This window comes from Scyliorhinus torazame, chromosome X (assembly GCF_047496885.1).
Source record: "Scyliorhinus torazame isolate Kashiwa2021f chromosome X, sScyTor2.1, whole genome shotgun sequence".
NCBI classification, from domain to species: Eukaryota; Metazoa; Chordata; class Chondrichthyes; order Carcharhiniformes; family Scyliorhinidae; genus Scyliorhinus; species Scyliorhinus torazame.
In genome coordinates this window covers 27,079,444-27,101,533 of record NC_092738.1, presented here as the reverse complement: position 1 = coordinate 27,101,533, position 22,090 = coordinate 27,079,444, and the positions used below count along the sequence as shown (strand labels likewise).

Genomic DNA, 22,090 nt, shown 5'->3' with positions numbered 1-22,090 from the left:
GAGAGAGGCCTCATCTTCCGCTGAAGGGTTCGGACCCCAAGAGATATTCCTGCTCTATCTGAAAGGATCCTGCAAAAAAGTGGTTTGATTCCTCCGAATCTGTCAGATTTACGCTACAGGTCAGGATTCGGAACACTGCTGGCAACTGAGAGACTGTGCTCCTGGAGCGGATCTCAGTTGGCATGGCGATAAGGGTGCTGAAATTCAGCCCCACCAAAATTAACCTGGATTTGGGGAGGCCAGGGGGATCCCATTCTGAGATGGGCAATGATTTGCCACTCTCACTCCCTCCAGTCCCTCTGGAAAAACATAGCGACCTGGAAAAGTGCCCCCGGAGATAATCTGGAACGTACTGGTCTTGAGAAATGAAGTGATGGCAAATAACACGAGATAGAGCTCAGCCAGGGAGCGGCGATGTCACTGCTGGAGCAGAGACAAGAATTAATCAGCACAAATAGCACAGTATCCTGTGGGGACCTTATCAAAATGATCGAGGCAGAGCAGCAGATTGAACAGAGAGTTCGCTGAGCGCAGCAAAGTCAACAAATGGAGTCGAGCAATTTAGAGCTGTGCAAGGTGCTTGACAGGAGCATTATCTTGGGGAGACGATGGTGGAGTGATAATATCATTGGACTAGACGGGCAGCACGGTGGCGCAGTGGGTTAGCACTGCAGCATCACGGCGTCGAGGACCCAGGTTCGATCCCGGCTCTGGGTCACTGTCCGTGTGGAGTTTGCACATTCTCCCCGTGTCTGCGTGAGTCTCACCCCCACAACCCAAAGATGTGCAGGGTAGGTGGATTGGCCACGCTAAATTGCCCCTTCATTGGAAAAAATGAATTGGGTACTCTAAATTTTTTTAAAAATGTATCATTGGACCAGTAATCCAGAGGCCCAGGCTCATGCTTTGGGGACATGGGCTCATATCCCACCATGGCAGCTGGTGGAATTTAAATTCAGTTAACAAATGCGGAATAGGAAACTATCATCGATTGCTGTAAAAGCCCATCTGGTTCACTAATGGTCTTCAGGGAAGGAAATCTGCCACTTAACCAAGTCTGGACTACATGTGACTCCAGACCCACAGCACTGTGCCTAACTCTTAATTGCCCTGAAATGCCCTCGCAAGCCACTCTGTTCAAAGATAATTAGAGATGGGCAACAAATGTTTGCCTTGTCAGTAATTCCCATGTCCCGGGAAAGATAAAAATGAAACAAAACTGATGCACGTAAGGAGGTATTCGATCAGATGACCAATAGTTTGTTCAAAGAGATAGCTTTTCAGTGTTTTAAAGGACGAGAATGAGATAGAGGGGTGGAGAGGTTTAGGAGGGAATTCCCAGAGCTTAGGGTTAAGGCAGCTGAAGGCATGGCCGCCAATGGTGGAGCGATTAAAATTGGGGATGCACAAGAGGCCATAAATAGAGGAGTGTGGATATCTGGGGGCGGAAGGAGATGACAGAGATTGTGGGGGGGGGGGGGGGGGGGGGGGGGGGGGGTGGCAGTGTGGGTAGGCCTTGGAGAGATTTAAAAACAAGGATAGGATGAGAATTTGAAATTAGGGCATTGACAAACCTGGAGACAGTCTAGGCCAGTGGGTGATACAGGAGCAGGATTTGGTGCAAGTTCGAAAATAGGCCGCAGGATTTGGTGCATGTTCGTAAATAGGCCGCAGGATTTGGTGCATGTTTGTCAATAGGCCGCAGGATTTGGTGCATGTTTGTCAATAGGCCGCAGGATTTGGTGCATGTTCGTAAATAGGCCGCAGGATTTGGTGCATGTTTGTAAATAGGCTGCAGGATTTGGTGCATGTTCGTAAATAGGCCGCAGGATTTAGTGCATGTTTGTAAATAGGCCGCAGGATTTGGTGCATAAGAACATAAGAACTAGGAGCAGGAGTAGGCCATCTGGCCCCTCGAGCCTGCTCCACCATTCAATGAGATCATGGCTGATCTTTTGTGGACTCAGCTCCACTTTCCGGCCCGAACACCATAACCCTTAATCCCTTTATTCTTCAAAAAACTATCTATCTTTATCTTAAAAACGTTTAATGAATGAGCCTCTACTGCTTCACTGGGCAAGGAATTCCATAGATTCACAACCCTTTGGGTGAAGAAGTCCCTCCTAAACTCAGTCCTAAATCTACTTCCCCTTATTTTGAGGCTATGCCCCCTAGTTCTGCTTTCACCCGCCAGTGGAAACAACCTGCCCGCATCTATCCTATCTATTCCCTTCATAATCTTATATGTTTCTATAAGATCCCCCCTCATCCTTCTAAATTCCAACGAGTACAGTCCCAGTCTACTCAACCTCTCCTCGTAATCCAACCCCTTCACCTCTGGGATTAACCTAGTGAATCTCCTCTGCACACCCTCCAGTGCCAGTACGTCCTTTCTCAAGTAAGGAGACCAAAACTGAACACAATACTCCAGGTGTGGCCTCACTAACTCCTTATACAATTGCAGCAGAACCTCCCTAGTCTTAAACTCCATCCCTCTAGCAATGAAGGACAAAATTCCATTTGCCTTCTTAATCACCTGTTGCACCTGAAAACCAACTTTTTGCGACTCATGCACTAGCACACCCAGGTCTCTCTGCACAGCAGCATGTTTTAATATTTTATCATTTAAATAATAACCCCTTTTGCTGTTATTCCTACCAAAATGGATAACCTCACATTTGTCAACATTGTATTCCATCTGCCAGACCCTAGCCCATTCACTTAGCCTATCCAAATCCCTCTGCAGACTTCCAGTATCCTCTGCACTTTTTGCTTTACCACTTATCTTAGTGTCGTCTGCAAACTTGGACACATTGCCCTTGGTCCCCAACTCCAAATCATCTATGTAAATTGTGAACAGTTGTGGGCCCAACACTGATCCCTGAGGGACACCACTAGCTACTGATTGCCAACCAGAGAAACACCCATTAATCCTCACTCTTTGCTTTCTATTAATTAACCAATCCTCTATCCATGCTACTACCTTCCCCTTAATGCCATGCATCTTTATCTTATGCAACAACCTTTTGTGTGGCACCTTGTCAAAGGCTTTCTGGAAATCCAGATATACCACATCCATTGGCTCCCCGTTATCTACCGCAATGTTAATGTCCTCAAACAATTCCACTAAATTAGTTAGGCACGACCTGCCCTTTATGAACCCATGCTGCGTCTGTCCAATGGGACAATTTCCATCCAGATGCCTCGCTATTTCTTCCTTGATGATAGATTCCAGCATCTTCCCTACTACCGAAGTTAAGCTCACTGGCCTATAATTACCCGCTTTCTGCCTACCTCCTTTTTTAAACAGTGGTGTCACGTTTGCTAATTTCCAATCCGCCGGGACCACCCCGGAGTCTAGTGAATTTTGGTAAATTATCACTAGTGCATTTGCAATTTCCCTAGCCATCTCTTTTAGCACTCTGGGATGCATTCCATCAGGTCCAGGAGACTTGTCTACCTTTAGCCCCATTAGCTTGCCCATCACCAACTCCTTGGTGATAACAATCCTCTCAAGGTCCTCACCTGTCATAGCCTCATTTCCATCAGTCACTGGCATGTTATTTGTGTCTTCCACTGTGAAAACCGACCCAAAAAACCTGTTCAGTTCCTCAGCCATTTCCTCATCTCCCATTACTAAATCTCCCTTCTCATCCTCTAAAGGACCAATATTTACCTTAGCCACTCTTTTTTGTTTTATGTATTTGTAGAAACTTTTACTATCTGTTTTTATATTCTGAGCAAGTTTACTCTCATAATCTATCTTACTCTTCTTTATAGCTTTTTTAGTAGCTTTCTGTTGCCCCCAAAGATTTCCCAGTCCTCTAGTCTCCCACTGATCTTTGCTACTTTGTATGTTTTTTCCTTCAATTTGATACTCTCCCTTATTTCCTTAGATATCCACGGTCGATTTTCCCTCTTTTTACCGTCCTTCCTTTTTGTTGGTATAAACCTTTGCTGAGCACTGTGAAAAATCACTTGGAAGGTTCTCCACTGTTTCTCAACTGTTTCACTATAAAGTATTTGCTCCCAGTCTACTTTAGCTAGTTCTTCTCTCATCCCATTGTAATCTCCTTTGTTTAAGCACAAAACTCTAGTGCTTGATTTTACCTTCTCACCCTCCATCTGTATTTTAAATTCCACCATATTGTGATCGCTCCTTCCGAGAGGATCCCTAACTATGAGATCCTGAATCAATCCTGTCTCATTACACAGGACCAGATCTAGGACCGGTTGTTCCCTCGTAGGTTCCATTACATACTGTTCTAGGAAACTATCGTGGATACATTCTATAAACTCCTCCTCAAGGCTGCCTTGACCGACCTGGTTAAACCAATCGACATGTAGATTAAAATCCCCCATGTTCGTAAATAGGCCGCAGGATTTGGTGCATGTTTGTAAATAGGCTGCAGGATTTGGTGCATGTTTGTAAATAGGCTGCAGGATTTGGTGCATGTTCGTAAATAGGCAGCAGGATTTGGTGCATGTTCGTAAATAGGCCACAGGATTTGTTGCATGTTCGTAAATAGGCCGCAGGATTTGGTGCATGTTCGTAAACAGGCCGCAGGATTTGTTGCATGTTCATAAATCGGCCGCAGGATTTGGCGCAAGTTCGAAAATAGGCCGCAGGATTTGGTGCATGTTCATAAATCGGCCGCAGGATTTGGTGCAAGTTCGAAAATAGGCCACAGGATTTGTTGCATGTTCATAAATCGGCCGCAGGATTTGGTGCAAGTTCGAAAATAGGCCGCAGGATTTGGTGCATGTTTGTCAATAGGCCGCAGGATTTGGTGCATGTTTGTAAATAGGCCGCAGGATTTGGTGCATGTTTGTAAATAGGCCGCAGGATTTGGTGCATGTTTGTCAATAGGCCGCAGGATTTGGTGCGTGTTCGTAAATAGGCCGCAGGATTTGGTGCAAGTTTGAAAATAGGCTGCAGGATTTGGTGCGAGTTCATAAATAGGCCTCAGAGTTCTGGGTGGCCTCAAGTTTACAGAGGGTAGAATGTGGGACACCTGCCTGGAATGGATTGGAATAGTTGGGTGGAAAGGTAACAAAGGGATGGACGAGGGTTCAAGCAGCAAATGAGCTGAGACAGGGGTGAAGTCAGATATTCTTGAACTGTTAGTGTATCAGGGAGGGAGCCTAGAGCTCCCTGGGGGTGAACAGTTAATGTATTAACATGACCTTCTGCTGTTTGTTAGTCATTATTTACCGTCAATGGTGTAGGCGTTGGGTAGAGTCACAGGCGGAAGGAGACAACATCACACACTGGAGTTTCGTGGCCTGCGGTTCATTATCATTTCAGTGACTTGACTGTATTTTCCTTTCCCAGGTATATTTATTACTTCAGTGGCCTGCTATCTGGAGCAATCAAAATGAACAGCATGCCCCTGTTCCTCCATCACGTCATCATCCCTGCTATTCCCAGCTTTGAGCCTCACGGAGGTAACTGTTTAGCTAGGATGCACTTGAGTCTGTTTGTAATATTGTTCCGGTCTGTGGTGTTTGTGAGTGTATGAGATCATTGTAACACGGAGAATGTCTTCCCCCCCCCCCCTCAATTAATTTCAGTGACATCTAATCCAATTTAATATGGCTATCCTGTGGGCAAATTTCATCAGTACGCTGTGAAAATGCAGTTGTGCTGCACATGGATATGGAAAACATGTTGCCAAACCAACCTGACTGCTAGGTGGGGGCCATCCAGAATCCGTAAGGGGGGTAAATGAAATGTGCAGAGGTATGTATACAAGGAGAGAAGCCAAAGTATATAGACGTTCTTCCTGTCTTCCAGCTTCTTGAAGTGGCCATTTCAAACAACACGTCAGCAATGTTTAAACTAAGAGCAGATGAGAGCAATGTGCCCGGCTCAGTTACTGATGCAACACCGGCTGGAATGTGAAGGCGATTCAGGAGATCTCTTTGCACTCAGCTAGTTTTTTTTTGCTTGAATTGGTGAAGTCCAGGGCCATTTCTATGACAGTCCTGTGGAGCGGCCAGGGAAGGGTTCTGGCTGCTGAGGAGGAAGTGAGGGTAGCAGCATTGACCCTCGAGCCCAGGGGTCAGAGCCCAAACTCTAAGCTGGGCTCCTCTTACCAATTTACACAGGGTTTTTATTTTAAAAATGTATGCAACGAGGCATGGACTCAATGGGCCGAATGGCCTCTCATTATGACTCTATGTGGGCATTGCTTGCTAGGCCTGCATTTGTCGGCCATCCCTTGGTGGTGGGTGAGCTCCCTTCTTGCACCGCTGCATTCCACATGGTGTAGGTACACCCACTGTGTTGTTTGGGAGGGAGTTCCAACATTTTGACAGGAACTTTCCAGCTCCCCTGATGGAGGCCAGTGACCGGTGGCGGGATCTTCCTGCTGAAGTCTACGGTGTTTTGCGTGGCTCACCTTTCCCGCCTCTGGGGAACCCGCAGCGGGGATCGACTTGGCAGTTCTAGATAATCCCACCAGCGGGAAGGGCCAGGAAATCCCGCCCTTTGACCCAGCGACAGTGAAGGAACGGCTATATAGTTACAAGATAGGATGTGGTGTGACTCGGATGGGAGCTTGCAGGTGGTGGCCTTCCCTTGAATTTGCTGCCCGTGTCCCCCGAGGTGATAGAGGATTGGGGATTTCGGAGGAGACTTGATGCCCCTCTATGATTGAGGGTGGCCTAGACCTGACACTGGGGCTTGGCTGTTCCGCACCACAGCAACAGAACGGAATCCCTCCCTTCTCCCAGCACACATCCAATCTGCTGTCCTGAAGGCACATAATGGGCCTGAAGTTGGTGGCTCGCATTGTGCGTGGATCGCTCATTATTCAGGATTACCAGTGTCCAGAGTTGTTTCTGATCATTATTTGCCTCCTACTTTTTATTTATGATAATGCCCCAGTACATTCTTTGCCATCTTATTTGTATATATGCAAATATGAATCACAGATTAATTTATAGGTTCCGAGCATCTGCGTGTAAATGGATTTCACTTTGCACAAATCTGTGAACTATCTGTTTATTGGCATTGTGCCAAACTAGGTGAGATCTCCAATAAGGAGGCTGTGTCTGGATCAAAGGTTTTTCTTGATCCAATCCAAAATGTGATTGTTCCTTGATTGTGAGCAAGAAGCACCATTCCCAGGGAAAACTATGGGCTCATCCTTCCAATCGAGTGCAGACTGAGGAGCGGGAGAAAGGGCTTAAGTGTATTCTGAGAGCGTTGATTCGAGGGAGAGCACAGAAACTGGCCATTCAGCCCAGGGTCATGCTCCATTCGAGCCTCCTCCCACTCCCTGTCTCACCCCCATCACTCATATCCTTCTATTCCTTCCTCCCTTTGTGTGTTTAACCAGCTTTCCCCTTAATGAATTTGCGCTATTTACAACACCCACTCCCTGTGGGAGAGAGTCCCACATTCTCACCACTCTCTGAGTAAAGACGTTTCTCCCATTTTTTTTCACTTCTCTTCCAGATTGTCTCGGTCTCTTTGTGCTTTTCTCCTCTTTAACCTTTTAAATTTAAAATGGTTTGCTCTCTCTCCAGTGCCTGGCTGTCCATTTTGCACGCGGGAGAAATCTTTTTTTTTTTTTTTCTTTTTTTTAATTTAAAGTAAAGCATTCCTTTGGCTCAACTCTGCTTTCAAAGGATGTGACCAGGTCACCCTTTGATGTGAATGCAACACCAAAGCCAACAAAGTGATGGTTCATCCGGTGCCCCCGTACCTCGGCCATCTAGTTCCAACCAGTGCACTGCAAATGTAAGAGCTTCAGTGTTTGTATCCCGTTCCCATTTTCGGGGCAGTCTTCAGTAAAAAGAGCACAGGGTGTCTGAGGTAAAACTAGGAAGACTGGCATCTCCAGTGATAAAGCAACACTGCCCTCCCCCTCCCCATCACATGACTCTTCCACACAGTGATGGTGACATGAAAAGCATGTTTATACTGGCAAGCATTCAAAACAAGATAAACACACAATCTCCGCAAAAAAAAAAGGAAAACAAATATCGACAGCAACCCGTGAATGAGGCTGTTCCATACCCTGTTCATATTCAAAGTTGACTTTATACATAGATAGATTACTGCACAGAAGGAGAATACGCGGCTCATTGAGTCCATGTTGTTCTCTGAGCAACGCGCCAAGTCCCACTCTCCCCCCCCCCCAACCCTGCCTTTTCTCCCCTAGCCCTGCAACCTTTCTGTTTTCAGATAATGATCCAATTCCATCTTGAAAGCCAGAATTGAATCTGCCTCCACCACACTCTCAGCAGTGTAGTACCGTATAGATCCTGGGCAGAATTCTCTCCCCGCCCGCCCCCCCCCCCCTCCACGCCGGGTGGGAGAATCGCCAGGGCGCCGCGCGTGTCCCGCCCCGACGCCCGCACGCGATTCTGCCACCCCCCCCCCCCCCAAACAGGCGCAGCGAGAATCACGGCTGGCCACTGGGAGAATCGCCGCTCGCCGTTTGCAACAGGCGAGCGGCGATTCTCTGGCCCGGATGGGTCGAGCGGCCTGCCCAACGCGACAGGTTCCCGCCGGTGCCGTCCACACCTGGTCGCTGCCGGCGGGAACAGCATGGGGTCTGAAGGAGGACCTTCTTTCCTCCGCCGTCCCGCAAGATCCATCCGACATCTTCTTGCGGGGCAGCCTCGGGGAGGACGGCAACTGCGCATGCGCAGGTGACGTCTTTACGCGGCGCCGGCCGCGTCATTTACGCGGCGCCGCTTTTACGTGGCGCCAAGGCCCGGCGCACGTAAATGATACGACGCCGCTCCTCGCCCCCCCCGGGAGCGGGAGAATAGGGGGCTGGGAGCGGCCTCCGACGCTGGCGTGAAACACTCCGGTTTTCCCTCCGGCTTTGGCACTTAGACTCCCGATGGGAGAATTGCGCCCCCTAATTGTGTAAAAAAAGTTTTTCCTCATGCCGCCTTTGGTTCTTTTAGCAGTCACCTTAAATGGGTGCCCTCTGGTTCTGAATGCTTGCGCCCCATGAGGACAGTTTCTCCCTATCTACTCTGCGCAGATCCCTCATGCTTTTGAACATCTCTATCAAATCTCCTCTCAACTATCTTCTTCTCCAAGGAGGACAGTCCCAGCTTCTCCAATCTTTCTACATAACTGAAGTTCCTCATCTCTGGAATATTCTCCTGAATCTTTTCTGCACTCTCTCTACTGCCTTCACATCGTTCCTCAGTGTGGTGCCCAGAACTGGACACAATACTCCAGTTAAGGCCAAACCAGTTTTTTATACAGGTGTAACATAACTTCCTTGTTTTGTGCTCCATACCTATCTTTATTAAGCTTAGGATCTGAAATACGAGATGAGATGAATGATGTGGCACAGTTCAAGAAGCAGGTTCACCACATCAGGGGCAACAAGAATGTGCAATAAATGCCAGAGTTGCCAGTGATACCCACATCCCAAGAATGAATATGAAAGACTGCTGCCCAAAGCTGGGAACAGCCCCTCACAAGATAGTTTTGTTTCCTGGCTCGGGTGGCAATGTTGGCGCGTGTGAATGGCTGCTCATCGCCAGGCTGCCATTTTGAATTTGACAGGGGGCAAAAGCTAGGTTCTCCCTTTTCCTGCAGCCATCATTCAAGAATCATCTTCTGATCTCGGGTAAGGACAGATTGGCGGTGTGTGTTTGCGTGACCCTCGGGCAGCTCCATGTGTGTTGCCGCACCCTGTGTTTGCCGCCTGCACTCTGGAGTCTCACCTGCAGCGCAGGAATCGAGTGGTGATCATCAGTTGGAAAAGAACAGCGGCAGTTTGTGACAGGATCAGAAATTAAGAACTCATTGGGGTTTCCCGTCCCGTTGACCAGCTTTGAGTCGGCTCTCGATTGTCAGCGATGCTCAGAGTCGCAGAGTGAGGCACAACACAGGTTGGATTCCTGTCACAATCTTGGAGCGGGGCCAAATGGAGGCTGTAGGATGTCCTGTCAGGACAGAGGAGCATCTGAAGGGAAGCATTCCAAACGGTGCCCCCTGCCCCGACCCCAGCACTTACTGACAGCTGGTTACTGCCCCCTGGCAGCAGAGCCGAAGGAAAAATAATGTGGAAAATATTAAACTCTGATGTGTTACTCCTGGATTCCATATGGCCAGTGCAAATCTCATCAGAGACATCCTTTGCAGCAGAGGAATATTGCTCCTAATATGGCGACATTTCAGATGCTTGTAAATAGTCTTTCCGTGGTATCGTAATAATGTGGATGGAGTTCAGCACAACCCTTGAGATTAAATAACACCCCTTTTAAGACACACCACAAGAACACTGCCATCAAATTCTCCACCGAATAAAGAATCTAAATGTCTTTTGGTGTTGTCAATGGTATTGTACAGAGTCAATATGCAGATTGTCTGGAAAACAGGAAAATTATTCTGCATTTAAAACCTTGCATTATCAAACCCTTTGGCGGCTTGACACTGTGTTTATTCTGCTCACGAGAACTGTTTCAAATCTCATAACCTCCCGAACTCTGGAAAATTCTTTTCTTGTTTTCCCTGAACAGGCCAGCAAAGCTCACAGCGAGGTCAGCCTTGCTGTACTCTGAAATTGTTGCCATCATTTTACTGCTGTTCCCACTTGGCAATCTCTTCCTTACTTCCAATCCCACATCAGCAGAATCCCACATCCTCCTGCACTGAGGAGCTCTCTCTGCCCCCCGACACAACACCGAATCCTCCAAAGCCCCAACTCACCTATAAGGGGGTCCTCGTGGATCCCCCAAGCATCCCACCTTCGACGCGCAGGGCACCCCCCCCCCCCAAAGGCCTGATCCCCGCCGTGGAAAATATGCCAGCTTGGCACCTGGCAGTGCCCCCTACCAGCTGGCAGTGCCACCTGGGTATGTTGGCCATGCTAGGCTGGCAACCCAGATGGCAGTGCCAGGCTGGCAATGCCAGGTGCCTGAGTGGCACCAGCAGTGCCAGGGTGTCATCCTGCCAAGTGAACAAGCACCTGGGGCCTCCGATCCCACCCCTCCTCCCCAAGTGCCATTCCACCTGGTCCCCGTTTGTGGAGACCAGTGTGAACAGTGCTCGTCTGAGGCGAAGGGGTTAGATCTCAACGCCTCGGGTAGATCAGAGGAGTGTATATTAGAGCGAGACTAATTGTCTCACTTTAAATACAGATTTGCAAAATGGTGATCCCACGCACAATGGGCGGGATTCAGATCGCGACGTCTCACACGATTGCGTTAGATCTCGTGTGGCGTGGCGAGCCGAGTAGATCCCGGAAGAGGGATCTCCCTGCACCTACTGGCCACGCTGTGCCACCTTTCGGGCGCAACGCGGCCGGTAGATCGTGCCCCGTGTTTAAGAAAGGCTATACTTGCATTGGAGGTGGTACAGTGAAGGCTCACTCAATTGGTGCCCGGGATGAGGGGATGTCCTGTGATGAGAGGCTGAGTAACTTGAGTCGATATTCTCTGGAGTTTAGAAGAATGAGAGGTGATCCCATTGAAACATAAAAGGGTCTGAATGCAGTAATAACGAGGGGGCATAGATTTAAGGTAAGGGGCAAGAGGTTTAAAGAGGTTTGAGGAAACACTTTTCCCCCAGAGCGTGATGGGAATCTGGAACTCGCTGCCTGAAAGGATGGGAGAGGTGGGACCCCTCACAACATTTCAGAAGCATTTAGATGAGCACTTGAAACGCCACAGCGTATAAGTGCTGGATAATGGGATTAGAATAGGTGCTTGATGGCCGCATAGATACGATGCGCTCTTAGGAAATCGAAGAATATGGGGAACGGGGGGGGGGTATTGACTGGCAGAGCAGGCCATGTGGTCTACTCCTGCTCCTACGTCTTATGCTCTTATGTGGAGCTTGTATTTTCTCCATTGTTAAAGCTGCTCCAGGTTCCTTGCCTTGGTCCTTGCATACAAAACACTCCACAGCCATTCTTAACTGAAGACACAGCCACCCATGATGGAGCACTTAAATCGACGATGAACAAGAGGCCAGAATGGGAGGGCTCCTATCCTCCATCCTCATTCTAAGAAACACACAACACCGTCTCCTAGTCTAACTAATCCCTTTCTTGGGCCTCAGTTTTTCCTCCATCCTATAACTCACAAGCTTGGCATCATCTCTCCATTCCTTCTTGGTTTCTCTCATTTTACCTCTTCTGGTCCACCCCTATAGGATTCTCAATTTTATTGTTTTTTAAACATTCCGTGTGATTCCATTGCACTATCTGATGTTTTTACAGAATTCAATCCCCCCCCCACCCTCCCACTGTTTACAGCCATTTCTCCCCATAGCCAGCACATATATAGCGTAGTATCAAAATACCCATGAAAACATGCCAGCAGGCCAAGAGTGTATGTCTGCATAGCAGTGAGGCAAATGAGAGTCCTTGCCCCAGCCAGTTTGACATTGTCTCAGGCCGCTTTTAAAGTAATTAGCTCAGGAAATAGCCGAGCCCCTCACACTGAGCGAACAACAGAGAGGTTCAGTCAGACCATGAACCAGCTGCATATTTGTCAGAGATCTGAATTTACAGCTGGATCCTAAACAAGGCCCAGCTTTCATTTCACGCTGGCTGGTGATATTGTTTCATTGCTGGCCTTTATATCAGAGGAGAGGGTGCAATGTAAAGCAGGCCGCAATATGTGGAATTACATTTTTCCTGCAAACACTCTAAATTTTGCAATCGAGCCTGAGGAATGCAGGAAAGAGGAAGCATCACCATGACGACCTGTAATCCAGATCACTAACCCACCAAAGATTTGCATTTCATAGCGCCTTTCACAACCTCAGGATGTCCTGTTTGCTCTTATTAGCCTTAGTTTTATTAGCTCTAATTCTGTCACCTTTGCTCACGAGTCGCCAGGTATCTTCTGATACCGCCACGTGGTTCAAGCTGCAGTTATGATTAATAAGTCAGCACATCGCTTCGTAAGATTAAAATCAACGGTCATTTATTATGTACAGCAATAAATACTTACACAATAAGTCTACTTTCTAGACTACTACCTACCACTACTGGCCAATACTTAACTTTAGGAAGGGCCCACCAGGTCAGGGAAACAAATGGTTTATCGAATTGGGTCTGGCCTGCGGGATTCAAAAGGCTGATACGGGTCGATGGCTAGGAGTCTCTATCGGGTAGCGATCGCTGGAGTCAAACTTGCGGTTGCTGGTCGATGGTTCTTGCGAAGGTTGTGAGCAGGAGAAGAAGGAGAGAAGGGTCGATCTGAACTTGGCCCCTTACTCTTATAGTTCCCAGGGGCTTCCCGCCTCTTGGGGCGGACCTTGACCCTGGTCCCAAGTGATTGGACTTGTTCCCAATCACTGAGTTCGATATGCTCCAATAATGGGGGCGATTCCTAGATCGGGGGGTGGTCGTTCACCTGTCTTTGTTTCGGCCACTGCTGGCGCCGAGAGGTCTGGCCCGGCATTCAATTGCTAATATGTTGCAATTGTTCCCGGGGATAGCCGATTAAACTGCAGATGTCTGTGTTGATGTGCTGCTAATGGTCGCAGGTATCGATCTGGGCCGACTTCCCCAGAGCCGAATGCGCTATTCTGTCTGCAACTGTCCGTTTGTGCCCTGTTGGCTGCTTTTCCCATCAGCCTTTTCGGTTAGCCATTTTATATCGGGTTTTGGCCAAATTAATTGGGAATCAGCCATTTTAGGTGGCTACAGTCCAAAATCACTTTCTGGGCAAAGTATTGTTTTGAAATGTGCTGCTGGAGTACAATAGCATAATGGTTCTGTTACTCGACTCGAGGCCTAGCCGAATGATCTCACCATGGCAGCTGGGCAATTTGAATTCAGTTATTCACAATCCTGGAACTCCCTCCCTAACAGCACTGTGGGTGTACATACACCACAGGGACTGCAACGGTTCAAGAAGGCAGCTCACCACCACCTTCTCAAGGGCAATTAGGGATGGGCAACAAATGCTGGCCTAGCCAGTGATGCCCACCTCCTGTAAAAGAATAAAATAAATAAATAAACGTGGAATAAGAAGCAAATATGAATAAGGGTGACTTGAAACTTTTGGATTGTTGTAAAACCCCATCAGGTTCAGTCATGTGAAGGAAGTCTACTGACTTGGTCTGGCCTGCAGGTGATTCCAAACCCACAGCAAAGTGGATGACTCTGAACTGTTGTATTCAAGATGGCAGCTCACCAACCACCTTCTCGAGGACAATTGGGAACGGGCCATAAATGCTGGACTTGCCAGTGCTGCCCATATCCCGTGAATGAATAAAAATATATCAATACTAGTGCAGATGTTATGGCAGAATGGCCTGTTTCTGCACTGGACATTCAAATTAACGGCTGGTAATGTTGACTCTTGGGCCACAGGCAAAAACGATCTGGTTGGCAATTTCAGGTAAAGTTCTTGAGAAATTCCTGTTTTACTCCCTAAGAAAATGAAACGAGATCCAAGCTAAATTTACAATGCCACTGTCCCCTCACGTTATCCTCTCTCCTGAAATTGTAAATTATCGTCTTAAAGGACTGAATTGTGCCCATAACTTGTTGAGCAACTTGGTGGGATAGATTTAAATAAGACCGAAGAAAGCAAGGGGCGGGATTCTCTCAGCCCACGCCGGGTCAGAGAATCGCCGGGCCGGGTGGGATTCGCGCGACGCTGCCCCGACGCCGGTCCACCGATTCTCCCGGTCACTGGAGAATTGGCGCCGGCGCGGTCAGCACGCCGCCGGAGCGCCACCCCCGGCGATTCTCCACCCGGGATGGGCCAGGTGGCCGCCCAATAAAGCCCAAGTCCCACCTGCGCCCATCTGTCTCTTACCCGGCGGGACCTCGGCATCCATCCTGTCTGGGGCGGCCTGGTTGGGGGGGGGGGGGGGGTTCGGGGGGGGCGGGGGGGTCCGACCCCAGGGGGGGCCTCCACTGTGGCCTGGCCTGCCATCGGGGCCTACCGATCGGCGGGCTGGCCTCTCATGGTGGGGGCCTCTTTTGCTCCGCGCCGGCCCCTGGAGCCCTACGCCATGGTGCATCGGGGCCGGCGCGGAGAAGGGAGCCACCGCGCATGCGCGCTTTCGCGCCGGTCGCAGCGTGCATGCGCAGACCCTACGGCGCCCATTTGATGCCGGTATCGGCAGCTGGAGCGGCGTGGGTCGCTCCAGTGCTGTGCTGGCCTCCTGTAGGGCAGAGGATCGCTACACATAGCGGTCCGATGGCGCCGTCGTTAAACTCTCCAGTTTCTACGACGGCGTCAACACTCTGCCGTCAGATGGGAGAATCCCGCCCCAAGATGTTCATTGATATGGCCTTGATTTAAAAAAAAAAAAATTTAGAGTACCCAATTAATTTTTCCCAATTAAGAGGCAATTTATTGTGGCCCAATCCACCTACCCTGCACATCTTTGGGTTGTGGGGGGTGAAACCCACGCAGACACGGGGAGAATGTGCAAACTCCATACGTACAGTGACCCAGAGCCGGGATCGAACCCGGGTCCTCGGCGCCGTGAGGCAGCAATGCTAACCACTGCGCCACCGTGCTGCACTTTGATATGGCCTTGATAACTGAAATGTACACACACTGTTTGCACTGGATAGTATCCTGTACCCACTTGCTTTGTTCGCCATAGAGTCATTATGGAACAGAAGGAGGCCATTTGCCCCATTGATTCTATGCCAACACTCCATATAAAATAATGATTTGGATGGTGCCTGTTTTGCTCCAGTAGTGATCACACGATCTATTGGACAGCAGGTGGACTATGTGTGTTTTCTGTTTTGCTTCTGATATGATTAACCCCTTAGTTACAGCAGTTAATGTACTCAATTCCTGTCCAAAATCAGCACATGATATGGACTTTCCATTTTCTCAGACTGTATCCCAAACAATTTGTTCTCAATGTCTCAGTGTGTTTGCTCATATTTAGCCAGCTTGTTTGCATGATTATAACCCGACTATCCCCCCCCCCCCCCCCCCCCCCACCCCCCGCCCAACCCTCTTCCTCACATCCTCTCCCTCTTACCCCTCTGCTATAGACACAGAGAATGCGTCCATGATATCCCCTCCAAGTGACTGATGAATGTCCATGTGCTGTTTGACCACGGTGACGTGGAGGGTATCACTGTTAGGCCCAAGCCTGTAGCATGTGCTAATATACCTGACAGCCGGGATTGTCAGCTCTTGGAAGAGCAGGATGTTTGGCTGATGTCTCTCACTCCAAGCTCCATCCCATCACCTCAGCTGTGAGCAGCCAACAACAACAAATTGCATTCATATAGCATCTTTAAAGTAGTAAAATGTCACAATGCACTTCATTTCATTTTCATGTGAGCAATTATCGAACACAATTTAGTGTCAAGCCACAAAAGGAGCTATTAGGGACAGATGACAAATAAGCTTGGTCAAACAGGTAGGTTTTAACAAGCGTTTTAAAGGAGACTAGAGAGGTGGAGAGGTTTAGGGGGGAATTCCAGCGTCCAGGGCCTTGACAGCTTAAGACGCGGTCACCAGTGGTGGAACGGTTGCAATCAGGATGCTAAAAAGACTAAAAGTGGAGGAGCACATATACCCTGGAGGTTTGGAAGGCTGGAAGAAGTTACAGAGATGGGGAGGGGCAAAGCTATGGAGGGATTTGAAAATAAGCATGAGAATTTTAAAATTGAGGCACTGTTAGACTGGGAGCCAGTCAGCGAGCACAGGGGTGTTGGGTGATCGGGACCTGGTGTCAGTTAGGATACAGGGCAGCAGAGATTTGGATGAGCTTAAGTTTAATGAGGGTGGAAGATGTGAGGCCAGCCAAAGGTGTGGATGAGGGTTTCAGCTGCAGTGAGCTGAGACAGGAGTTCTATAGAATAGAATCCCTACAATGGAGAAGGAGCCCATTCAGCCCATCAAGTCTGCACTGCCCTTCTGAAAGAGCACCCTAACTAGGCCAATCCCCCACACGGTCCCTGTAAACCCACCTAACCTGCACATCCTTGGACTGTGGAGAAACTGGAGCACCCGGAGGAAACCCACGGCGACACGGGGAGAACGTGCAGACTCCACGTCACTCAAAGCTGGAGTCGAACCCGGGGACCCCTGCCGCTGTGAGGCAGCAGTGCCAACCACCATGCCACCCTTTTAACTAGAAAAGAGAAGGCCGAAAGGTGCCCTAATACAGGTGCTTAAGATTGCGAAAGGGTTTAAGAGGGGAGACAGATGTTTCACTTGTGCGCAAGACCAGAACCAGGAACCATCGATATAAGGTAGTCACTCTCTCTTTGGGTACCATGCATTAAGAGACCATTGGGCACCATGGACTACCATGTGTCAGTTCATGGTTACGCTTGGCCAGGTACTGCAGTTGTTTGCTGTTATGATATTGATAAAGCCAATTGGGGAATTCAGGAGAAATTTCTTTACCCAGAGAGTGTGAAAATGTGGGACTTGCTTCCACAGCCAAGTGGTTGAGGCAAATAATGTAGAAGCATTTAAGGGAAGCTGGAAAAGCACATGAGGAAGAAAGGAATAGAAGAATATGATGCTGGGATGAGAAAGAAGTGTTGGGGGGGAGGGGGGAGGTGGGGGGGGGTGGCGGGGAGGGGGAGGGGGGGGGGGGGGGGCGGGCGGGGGACTTGTCCAGAGCATAAATGCCAGCACCGGCTGCTTGGGCTGTGGATACTTTGTATATAAACTGGCAGCCAATGGAGGAGTTTCCAATGCTCCATATTGGCCAATTCTTCAGGCGAACCAATGGCTCGGTCTGAATTTTATCTTCAGGAGCTTTTGCCCCATTGCAGTCGCTTCTACCTGAGGAAACGTGCAATAGTAAATCTGACTGCGGGCAACCGAAGGCTGACGTGTGTCCAGCTTGTGGTGTCCCTTGACTCAGCAGGGCCCCTCATATTCCCCCCCCCTCCCGTACCCCTGCAATTGCCCCAAGCTCTCCCCTATCAGTTTGATTGATCTGCTGACCTTTGAAGGAAATGTCAACTCTGTCTGACCATTGAAGAATGGAGCTGAATGGATTTCTGCTTAATTACAGGCTACCACCCATTCCTGAAGATTTATCAGTCCATGCAACTTGTTTACACATCAGGAATCTAGTAAGTGCCACGTTGGTGTTTGTTTATGTGTGCTGCAGACAGGAAATGCTCAGGGAGATGTTTCACTGAATAACGAAAAGACAGTCTAGCAAGCTCTTTTAAAAAAATAAAAAACTCTTGTACAGATGTTTTCCTTGGTTCAAAGGAAAATCATCAAAACCAATCTCAAATCTACTATAGCAGCCCCCTCATCCAGAGGGCGATGGCTCCAGCAAGCTGCTTCAACAGACCCAAGATGCTTTTGACTTTTAAGTTGAAGCTCAAAGATCACATCAGTTTTGTGACTTGGTTGGCATCATGCCGGACAGCGCGGTGGCGCCATGCCCCGCCGCGTGTGAGTTATCAGTCATGCGCCCACGCCCTTTTTGTGCGAGCTTAACAAATCCATGCTTCCTCGTTCTCTTTTTCCACAGCAGCGTCCAAGGCCCGGGGTCTAAGAAGCTGTGCATCTCAATCGAGCCAGCCTTACTGCTGAAGGGAGACATCATGGTGAGTTGCAGATCGCGGAGTGGACAAGAGAGAAAGAACTGTCTTTGCAAGTGGTCAATTGTGAGGGGGCAGTTTTATTCTGTAAACTCCTTTAGTCATCATGTACACACCATATTAACGATGACACATCTTTTAATACTGACCCTTTTACCCATCTTTTATCATTGTTATACTGCCTCTTTTTAATCATTGTTCCAGAGATTCTTTTAATTGTGACTGCAGACTCTGTAAGTCATTATAATGCAGGACTGTTTTAATATCAAGATGACTGACATCGTTAACCATTCTTATAGACACCCTTAAATTTTGTGACTCACCTGTATCCTCATGTAAAAGTGGCCTTGTGCCGGAGACCAGGCTGGAATGCAGGCTTTCAGCCTGAGGCCTGCTGCCAACATGAGTTTCATGCCTCAACTACATAAAGCTGGCAAGCGATGGATGGGCACAAATGGAGAGGGGGGTCGTGGGCAAGTCATTGTCAACAGGTAAGTACTGGGAGAAAGGGAGCCGGAGGCCCTCAGTTATGCACATTTTTAACCTCCCATTCCATCGGACCGCTTTATGCACCACCTATTAGGCTGCAGTAAACCTGGAACAAACACAGCGGAGACAAGTTTGCAGTATGGCTCCGAAAGCAGGACTATAGGCCTCCGATCAGCATATTCAGGTAGATCCGGCACTCGCTGCACAGTCGGGGGAAATTGTGGCAGGAAATTGGTGACCCCTCCACCGCCTTCCAAACTCTCATTTTTTTGCCACTGAATGGACACACCAAGGACCAGTTTATCTGCCAGAGTTCCTTCCTTTTTACGATGCTGATTCTTTGCAATTTTAATGCTCCAGACTAACTCCTGAATTCATGGTCAAAACAGGGAGAGACCATTTTGCTTCTCAAGCCAGCTCTCTCTCTCTCTCTTCCTCCCCCCCCCCCCCAGCTTTTCCAGTAGAACCTCAAAGTGTGTGTGGGTTGCTAAAGCCATGTGACTCCTGGTCTGCAGTGCGATTACCTTCTTGTGCTGTGGGGGGACAGAAAGTGAGGTCACACACCAAGCGTGCCCCAGCCTCACTGACATTTCCTAATGCCGGCCCAATTTTGCAATTTAGGCCAAGACTCCGCTTGCGCTGGGCACCATTGCCCCTATAAAACTGGCACACAAGACACAAAAGAGACCTTGACTGCTCAGTTTGACTTCTTAAAGGGGGCGATTTTAATGCTGCGTAAAGATTTTAGCATTTGTCTTTAAACCTTTGCAGTCACACTTGGCTCGGCATTTTGTTCTGTGCTTAGCTGGTTTTGCCAGACAGCCTTTGGATTTCTGGTTTGTCTGTCAATGGTCACCTTTAGCCTTTCTGCTGCCACTGAACATGCCACGTCCAATGTGGGGAGAATGGGTATTCTTTGAGGGAGCTCCGAATATTTCAGCAAAGGGGACGGATTTGTTTGCCTACTCGCCAGTACCTACCTGAGGCTGGCATTTATAGACAGCTGAACATCTCCCTGGACATTTCGCAGGAAATTGGCTTTTCGTTGCCTCTTTCTCAACACAGGTTGAGATAGGGTTGTACCTCTGGCTGCGGTTGGCCCTAGACACAACATCTCACTTTGCAGAGAGGTTTAATAACATGAAGGGTTCATGCTAAAGGGTGCTTAGGAGCCACCCTGGGCACATCGGCCCCATTAGGTAGTGTGCAGTGCACTCAGTGGAGTGGCGAATGCTATTTCGCAGCTGCTAGGCATAGGCTGGCTTCAGGTCCAGCTGGGCAAAGTGGCAGGACTGTCACATGGGTAGCTGAGTTACCTGAATGCAAAATATCACAAAAGGCACCTGCGTGGATACCAGGACTCCTCATAGCAACACCACAGTTAAAAGAGCAACTGGAGTTTGAACTTGATTAGGGCAAATGATGACAGCTGTAGCTTGTGGGTTCAGGTCCCAATCCAGAGACTGGAGGACATAATCCAGGTCAACATTCCTGTGCTGAGAGAGTGCTGCACTGTCCGAGGGTCAGTACTGAGGGAGTGCTGCACTGTTCAGAGGGTCAGTACTGAGGGAGTGCTGCATTGTCAGAGGGTCAGTACTGAGGGAGTGCTGCACTGTCAGATGGTCAGCACTGAGGGAGTGCCGCACTGTCAGAGGACCAGTACTGTGGGAGCGCCGCACTGTCAGAGAGTCAGTACTGAGGGAGTGCTGCACTGTCAGAGGGTCAGTACTGAGGGAGTGCTGCACTGTCAGAGGGTCAGTACTGAGGGAGTGCCGCATTGTCAGAGGGTCAGTACTGAGGGAGTACTGCACTGTCAGAGGGTCAGTACTGGGGGAGTGCTGCACTGTCAGAGGGTCAGTACTGAGGGAGTGCTGCACTGTCAGAGGGGGAGTGCTGAGAGAGTGCTGCACTGCCAGAGGGTCAGTACTGAGGGAGTGCAGCACTGCCAGAGGGTCAGTACTGAGGGAGTGCCGCACTGTCAGATGGTCAGTACTGAGGGAGTGCTGCACTGTCAGAGGGTCAGTACTGAGGGAGTGCCGCACTGTCAGAGGATCAGTACTGAGGGAGTGCTGCACTGTCAGAGGGGGAGTGCTGTGAGAGTGCTGCACTGCCAGAGGGTCAGTACTGAGGGAGTGCAGCACTGCCAGAGGGTCAGTACTGAGGGAGTGCAGCACTGTCAGAGGGTCAGCACTGAGGGAGTGCTGCACTGTCAGAGGATCAGTACTGAGGGAATGCTGCACTGTCCGAGGGTCAGCACTGAGGGAGTGCTGCACTGTCAGAGGATCAGTACTGAGGGAATGCTGCACTGTCCGAGGGTCAGCACTGAGGGAGTGCTGCACTGTCCGAGGGTCAGTACTGAGGGAGTGCTGCACTGTCAGAGGGGGAGTGCTGCACTGTCCGAGGGTCAGTACTGAGGGAATGCCGCACTGTCAGAGGGTCAGCACTGAGGGAATGCCGCACTGTCAGAGGGTCAGTACTGAGGGAGTGCTGCACTGTCAGAGGGTCAGTACTGAGGGAGTGCAGCACTGTCAGCGGGTCAGTACTGAGGGAGTGCTGCACTGTCAGAGGGTCAGTACTGAGGGAGTGCCGCACTGTCAGAGGGTCAGTACTGAGAGAGTGCTGCACTGTCAGAGGGTCAGTACTGAGGGAGTGCTGCACTATCAGAGGGTCAGTACTGAGGGAGTGCCGCACTGTCAGAGGGTTAGTACTGAGGGAGTGCTGCACTGTCAGAGGGTCAGTACTGAGGGAGTGCTGCACTGTCAGAGGGGGAGTGCTGAGAGAGTGCTGCACTGCCAGAGGGTCAGTACTGAGGGAGTGCAGCACTGCCACAGGGTCAGTACTGAGGGAGTGCCGCACTGTCAGAGGGTCAGTACTGAGGGAGTGCCGCACTGTCAGAGGGTCAGTACTGAGGGAGTGCTGCACTGTCAGAGGGTCAGTACTGAGGGAGTGCTGCACTGTCAGAGGGGGAGTGCTGTGAGAGTGCTGCACTGCCAGAGGGTCAGTACTGAGGGAGTGCAGCACTGCCAGAGGGTCAGTACTGAGGGAGTGCAGCACTGTCAGAGGGTCAGCACTGAGGGAGTGCTGCACTG

The 22,090-nt window shown here is 49.4% G+C and overlaps 1 protein-coding gene across 3 annotated transcripts in view; it reads left to right on the top strand.

Moving 5' to 3' along the window:
* LOC140405436 (tensin-2-like) overlaps positions 1 to 22,090 on the top strand; it is a 377,445-nt gene that overhangs the window by 262,063 nt on the left and 93,292 nt on the right. For all 3 annotated transcript variants that reach the window (XM_072493844.1, XM_072493845.1, XM_072493847.1), the window contains exons 12-14: positions 5,336 to 5,448; positions 17,969 to 18,029; positions 18,443 to 18,518. In XM_072493844.1, the coding sequence (XP_072349945.1) occupies positions 5,336 to 5,448; positions 17,969 to 18,029; positions 18,443 to 18,518 (250 nt within the window). The remainder of the gene's footprint in view (positions 1 to 5,335; positions 5,449 to 17,968; positions 18,030 to 18,442; positions 18,519 to 22,090) is intronic.